Source organism: Lactuca sativa, chromosome 6 (genome assembly GCF_002870075.4).
Source record: "Lactuca sativa cultivar Salinas chromosome 6, Lsat_Salinas_v11, whole genome shotgun sequence".
Taxonomy (NCBI): domain Eukaryota; kingdom Viridiplantae; phylum Streptophyta; class Magnoliopsida; order Asterales; family Asteraceae; genus Lactuca; species Lactuca sativa.
In genome coordinates, this window is record NC_056628.2 from 148605715 (window position 1) to 148612656 (window position 6942).

Genomic DNA, 6942 nt, shown 5'->3' on the forward strand with positions numbered 1-6942 from the left:
CTAACCTAGTGAGAAAATTCACCTCAGGCTTCTGACTCTCACAGATAAATCTCTGACTGCTGGCCTACTAAAATCCATGCATTATTAATCACAAAATAATCACCCAAAACCCAAATATGGCCCAATTTTCCAAATTGGGCCCAAGTCCCTTCGTAGGCCTTCAACCAAGTGAACCCAAAAGAAAACCATCAGCCCAAAATAGACCTGATGGCCCAACAAGGCCCTAATCACCTAAAGTCCAAATATGGCCCAAAGCCGAGAAGCCCAAACTTCCAAAGCCCGTCTGCTGAGTACGATTGGTGTACTCAGCTCGTACGCTTAGCATACATGCTTCGGGGCTAACACATACAACATACCAGCTTGTATGGCCAGTGTACTCCTCAGTTGGCCAACCCTCACCAAAAGTGCTTAATCCATTCAGCCCCTACCGACATACTCTCAGATCTTGACCGAAAAGATGACTTATCACATAAAGTTGGCAACTTTATGTGAATGCATGGCTTAATGGGGCTGTAATCTCAAAAGAGCTTAACAAATGAATTAACACACACATGAGTCCACAAACACCATAAAGTTTGCATGCTTAAGGAACCCTTAATATGTCCAGATCTAAAAGGCTAAACTCCATAAACGACCTTAGCTCACAAGAACCAACGAAAAGGGACCAAAATAGCCAAAAACAAGCCAAAGAATAGATCTATGAAATGAGTTGACAAGCTATGGACTTTATACCTCAAAAGCCACGAAATGGAGATGCTAAAGCTGGATCTCTAAGCTCTTCTCCAAAGGATGAGTCTTCAATCTTCTCATTCATCTTCAAGATGCACAAAACACACTAAAAAATGTTTCACAAGAGCTCAAAAGCACCACACAAAGGCTAAGGGACGAAATTAGGGTTTGAGGATGTGAAGGCTGGTCTACAATGTCCAAGAGGTGGGTTAATTTTGCTTAAATATGGCACAAACCCTAAAAATTAGGGTTTTCCCCTGGCCACGTACGCCCAGCGTACGTGGTCGATGCCCGCGATCAGACTTCAGCTATGCCAAGCGTACTCCATAGTACACCCCGCGTACTAGCCAAAAGGACCAAAATTACAATGCTTTTAAATAAGAAAGGTTAAATATGAACATACCTAATTCAAGTGTTACACCACGCATGAAACTTCTATTTGATTCAAATCAGTAATACCCATTTGCCCACCACAGGTATCTTACTCAATTAGTCAATTTTTTTAATTTTATAAACATTAAGTAAAATATATGGGAATTATCTATATTAAGTTTGTTAGTTTTGGAATTCTTATGCTACAGTTCTATCGTGACGTGTGATTTATAAATCACAATTCTTCACAAATCACAATTCATTAATTGTTGATTGCTCCACTTCTAGGATTGTTAGTTGTTGGCAACTATTTTATTTATATCGAATATTTACTGTGAATTTTTTACTGTGAATTTTTTTTTCTATTGTTTTGATTGTTTTATTCATATTCTAAATAAGCTTTTTTATTGTTTCTAATTTCAATGTGAATTGATTATTTGATTGTTGTTTGTTTTAGAAATTAAAATAAAAAAATGTCTTTACTCAAGTTTTTTAGAAAGAGTGATAAAAAACAATAGGAGATAATGAGCAACATAAGCATATGAGAGTTCATTTAAGTTCACTACCGTTGACCCGACAAAACGACCGGCTATGGAATATTATTATGTGAATCAAAGAGATGAAATTAGAAGAGCATACTTACAAAAATGACATTTCCATTCTCAAAACTATAAGTTTCCACCACGTGCTTTTGGAGGTAAACAACAAAGGTTCAATATATCTTAGTTTGATGACAATAAATATTGGTTAGAATATAGTATAAAAGAGAATGTTGCATTTTGTTTATGTTGTTATCTATTTAAATACGATATACCAAACCAAGGTGGATCGGATCATTTTGTGAAATCTGGTTTCAAAGCTTGGAATAGGCAATCAGGACTGGATGATCATAAACCTGGAACTCCACACAATATTATTGTCCAAAAGTGTCAAAATTTGATGAACCAAAGGCAATCCATAACTTCTACTTTTGAGAAACAAACCACTTTGCAAGAAAAAGAATATCATATTCGTTTGAATGCTTCAACTGATTGTGTTAGATTCTTATTGCGTTAAGGATTGACATTTCGTGGTTATGACAAGACGGGTGCCTCAGATAATAAAGGTAACCTTCTTGAACTTTTACAATGGTTAGTTGATCGATGTGATGTGGTAGATCGTGTTGTGTTAAAGAATGCTCCAAAAAATACACAATTAAAATGCAGTGATATCTAGAAAGATATCGTGCAGACATGTTTAGATGCAACTATAAATGTTATTATGGAAGATCTTGGAAATTTTTTTTTTGCAATTTTAATAGGCGAGTCAAGTGATGTTTCTTGTAAAGAACAATTGTCATTAATATTGAGGTTTGTAAATAAAATGGGGTTTGTAGAAAGGTTTGTTGGCCTTAGACATGTTAATGATCAATTTTTAAGTAATAGTTTGATGTTATATATTGAAAAAAAAAATGTTTTAGATAGTATTATTAATGATATGATTATGAAATTATATCAAGCTATAAGACCTCGTCGGGTATAATTGTAAGAACTTATTATTAATATTATTATTATTTTTGCTTCTACAACTTGATCCAATTCGAACCCGTAATAATAATTTTTTTATAAATTTCTTTTAATAGTAAACTATTAGGTTTTCCGTTCTAGACTCGTCACTTAAAGAACTTGTATTGCATTAGAGAGAAATTACAAATGATTGATGATTTGGCCAGATTGATGACAACAGTTTTTTGTCATACACAACAATTCATGCATACAATATTTTAAAACACCAATTGTTATGTACGGATCAGCTTCTCACATATATACGGTTATGGTTAGGATCATCTGACCTAACTGCCACCGTGATGCATGGCTCCGAACTCTTATGTAGAGCTGTACAAATCATGATTTGAGTATATTAATCTCACGTGATATATAAGGACGATTTAGAGATGAATGTTATATTATACTTAGGGTTGTTTAGTAACCATTAAATAAGGACGATTTAGAGATCATATCTGAATTTGTCAGCATACAATACGTTTGGTTCGACCTGTATACTAACAAAAAAAAGCTTTAAAGATGTAGGAAAGTCGTTTAAACATTAAATGATACACAAATTCAAGAGTTTCACTTCACTTAGACTAAAAAATAACCAAAGTGAGCATAATAAAACCTCAACTTTCAAGTTCAAGTAATAATCCAAAATTATACTACAAACCCTATCTTCTCTCCTCTCCTCTATCTTCTCTCACCCCTCAAAAATAACCTAAAGTTCATCGTGTTCATCATCATCTTCCGTTGACTCAGCTCCACCACCTGGAGCCCCACCAGACCTCTGATAAACAGCTGTAATAATTGGATTACAAACAGCCTCAACTTCCTTCAACTTCTCATCATACTCCTCCTTCTCGGCCGACTGATTCTCATCCAACCATTCAAGCGCCTCCTTTGTTGCCGACTCAATCTTCTCCTTCTCATCGCTCTCAAGCTTATCCGCCAATTTATCCTTATCACCAATTTGATTCTTCATGTTGTAGACATAAGTCTCAAGGGCATTTCTGGCATCAATCTTTTCCTTCACCTTTTTGTCTTCTTCAGCAAACTCCTCTGCCTCCCTAACCATTCGTTCAATCTCCTCCTGACTCAATCTCCCCTTCTCATTTGTGATTGTTATCTTCTCTGATTTACCAGAAGCCTTGTCCTCCGCCTTCACGTTCAATATACCATTCGCGTCCACCTCAAATGTCACTTCAATTTGTGGTGTTCCCCTGAAAATACAATCAATTATGTTTAGTTTTAAGTTTAAGTTTAGCCCCTGGAAAACTAAAATATTGACAAACAGGTCACCAACCTTGGAGCCGGTGGGATTCCGGAGAGATCGAATGTTCCGAGAAGTCTACAATCTTTTGTCATACTTCTTTCACCTTCGTAGACTTTAATGGAAACAACAGTTTGTTGATCTTGATAAGTTGTGAAGACTTGTGATTTTTTAGTTGGAATGACTGTGTTTCTTGGGATTAATTTCGTCATCACTCCCCCAACGGTTTCGATTCCGAGAGTAAGAGGTGCCACGTCCAAAAGAAGAATATCTAGTAGGCAGTAGCATATATTTATTTGTCAGAATATAGTTTTATTTTTAATATATAATAATAATAAATAAAGAGTTAGAATTACGGGATTACCTTTAGTTTCGTCACCACCTTCACCGCTCAAAATACCTCCCTGTACGGCGGCGCCAAAAGCGACGGCCTCATCGGGGTTCACACCTTTGTTTGGTTCCTTTCCATCGAAGTAATCTTTCAGAAGCTGTTGGACTTTTGGGATTCTGGTACTTCCACCGACGAGGACAATTTCGTCAATTTGGCTCTTCTGTAAACCGGCGTCGTCCATGGCCTTCTTGACGGGTCCCATGGTCTTTCTGAACAAGTCGTTGTTGAGTTCTTCGAATCTGGCTCTGGTCAACGGCTCTGAGAAATCTACACCGTCAAAAAGCGATTCGATCTCGACTCGGACTTGATGTTGGCTACTCAAGGCTCTTTTGGCTCGCTCGGCTTCCCTTCTTAGCTTTCCAAGAGCTCTGTTGTCTTTGCTGATGTCTTTTCCGTGCTTCTTCTTGATTAGCTTGATGAAGTACTCCATGATCCTTTGGTCAAAGTCTTCGCCTCCAAGATGGGTGTCACCGTTTGTTGAAAGAACCTCAAAAACGCCATTGTCGATGGTTAAGATACTGACATCGAAGGTTCCACCACCAAGGTCGAATACCAGAATGTTCTTTTCTCCTCCTTTCTTGTCAAGACCATATGCGATGGCAGCAGCTGTGGGTTCGTTGATGATTCTGGCAACGTTCAAACCAGCAATCACACCGGCGTCCTTTGTTGCCTGTCTTTGGGCGTCGTTGAAGTATGCTGTATGAAGGAAGAATCGAATAAGTAAAGAAATAGTTTGAAGGACATCGTTCTTCAAGGGTACAAAAGTAAATTCTGTTGTTTTACTAACCTGGAACTGTGACAACTGCGTCCTTGATCTTCTTTCCCAAGAAAGCTTCGGCTGTCTCCTTCATTTTGGTTAGAATCATGGCGCTGATCTCTTCAGGACTGAAAACTTTTGTTTCCCCACCGGAAAGTTTAACTTGGATGTACGGCTTTCCATCTTTGTTCACGAGTTTGTAGGGGACGAGTTTCATATCCCTCTGGACTTCTTTGTCCTCAAACCTGTCACACAAACATAAATTGCTCAACATTGGGAAGAAACATGATTTCTGATATCTAAACAACAAGCAGATTGGAAAAGTTGCATACTTTCTCCCGATGAGTCTCTTGACATCAAAGATGGTTCTCTCTGCGTTTATAGGTGCCTGATTCTTTGCTGCTTCACCGATCAACCTCTCGGAGTCTGTGAAAGCCACCCATGATGGAGTGATACGGTTTCCTTGGTCGTTGGCTATGATTTCAACATGGCCATTCTTGTAAACACCAACACACGAGTAGGTAGTTCCAAGATCGATTCCTATAACAGTTCCTAGCTTGTTGGCTTCTTCTTTTGCAATGGAAATTGCAGATAGGCAACCTGTAATACATTAAGGTTAGTACATAAAAAGGACACATCTTCCATGAAAAGATAAAACTATCAGAACAAGCAGTTAAGAAAATGGATTAGGTGTTGTCAATATGCTGTCTGATTATAATAACAGATCAAAATCAATTGCACATTAATAGGACACAGATTTGATTACTGAATGTGACACGTTGTTAGCATGTGTATATCCCATAGAATGATAGACACCTCATCCATCAGTGTACAAAATCAAACTAGAAAAACCGAACAAAATTACCACTACTTAAGGAACTAACTGTCCATCGCTAATCTCCATATGGAGATTTCATAACTTTAATTAAGATCACATAAAGTTTGTTCTTCATAAAATCAAAAGCAAACACAGAACAACACTAATTAATAAATGTACAGAAAGAGACTAATCAACAAATGTAAACATAATAAGTGCTGAAATTCAAACAAATTCGAAATGAAACCATCACAGTCTCGTCAGATCTCAAACAAAACCGACTCCAAACAGCATTGAAACAGCAAAACCAATTCACAAACAAGCATTTACGCATATCAAGGCTAAATCTACATTCGTACAATCCTTCCTAGATTCATACCAAAAGAATCAAAAAACCCAAAAACAGTAGCAACTGTAACAAAAATCAATATCAGAAAACTTTACCGATTAAGACGATCGCTAGCACGATGCCGGAGCGACCCATGCTTCACCTCACTGCTCTATAGATGAATGCCCTTATGATATCCGGTGTAATTAAAGGGTTTTGAGCTTTGAAATAGGGAAAGGGTTTTCTTTTCTGAGAACTCAGATTTGTGCGATTGGGAATTTATATTACATGAAATCTCGCAGGATGTACAAGCGCCTACATTAAAGCGCGTCGATTTTGTTCGGGTCTCTCGCGAAGACACTCTATTGCATGTCATCGATGATGACGTGGACCAATCAGAACTCAGGTATGGGTGTTGTAGCCAATAAGGATGGATCTCGTGTTGTGCCCTACGTGCTGTTGCCTCATTGGGTTTGCCCCATCATCCAATTTTTCATTAACTGCAAATTGGGTCCCTGGAGTTTTGGGTATTGTTGTTGAAGCCCTGAATTTATTTATTTTCGACCAGCCTTGATTTATTTAAGACAAAATTGCAAAAATGGTCCATTTGGTTTCTTATTTTATGTAGTTATGGTCCAAACGTTTGAAAAGTTGCAGATTTGGTCCTTTTTAACAAGTTTTATTGTGGTTTTGGTCCCTCATCCGTTAACTTTAACTGGTTGGCTGTTAACTTTTTTAAAATGACA

The 6942-nt window shown here is 37.5% G+C and overlaps 1 protein-coding gene across 1 annotated transcript; it reads right to left on the bottom strand.

Moving 5' to 3' along the window:
* Positions 1–3165: 3165 nt before the first annotated feature.
* Positions 3166–6471, bottom strand: LOC111898751 (luminal-binding protein). The gene is made up of 6 exons (XM_023894620.3): positions 6313–6471; positions 5384–5651; positions 5082–5296; positions 4268–4990; positions 3937–4174; positions 3166–3853 (listed from the first exon to the last, which is right to left on the bottom strand). The coding sequence occupies exons 1-6, from the start codon at positions 6350–6352 to the stop codon at positions 3352–3354; spliced, it is 1986 nt and encodes a 661-aa protein (XP_023750388.1). The 5' UTR covers positions 6353–6471; the 3' UTR covers positions 3166–3351.
* Positions 6472–6942: the final 471 nt, after the last annotated feature.

Excerpts from the sequence above, each read along its gene's own strand:
- LOC111898751 (XM_023894620.3), bottom strand. The coding sequence starts at position 6,352 with ATGGGTCGCTCCGGCATCGTGCTAGCGATCGTCTTAATCG. Across the intron at positions 5,297-5,383 it reads AAGAGACTCATCGGGAGAAA|GTTTGAGGACAAAGAAGTCC; the intron begins GTATGCAACTTT and ends TTTGTGTGACAG. Across the intron at positions 3,854-3,936 it reads GGAATCCCACCGGCTCCAAG|GGGAACACCACAAATTGAAG; the intron begins GTTGGTGACCTG and ends TTGTATTTTCAG.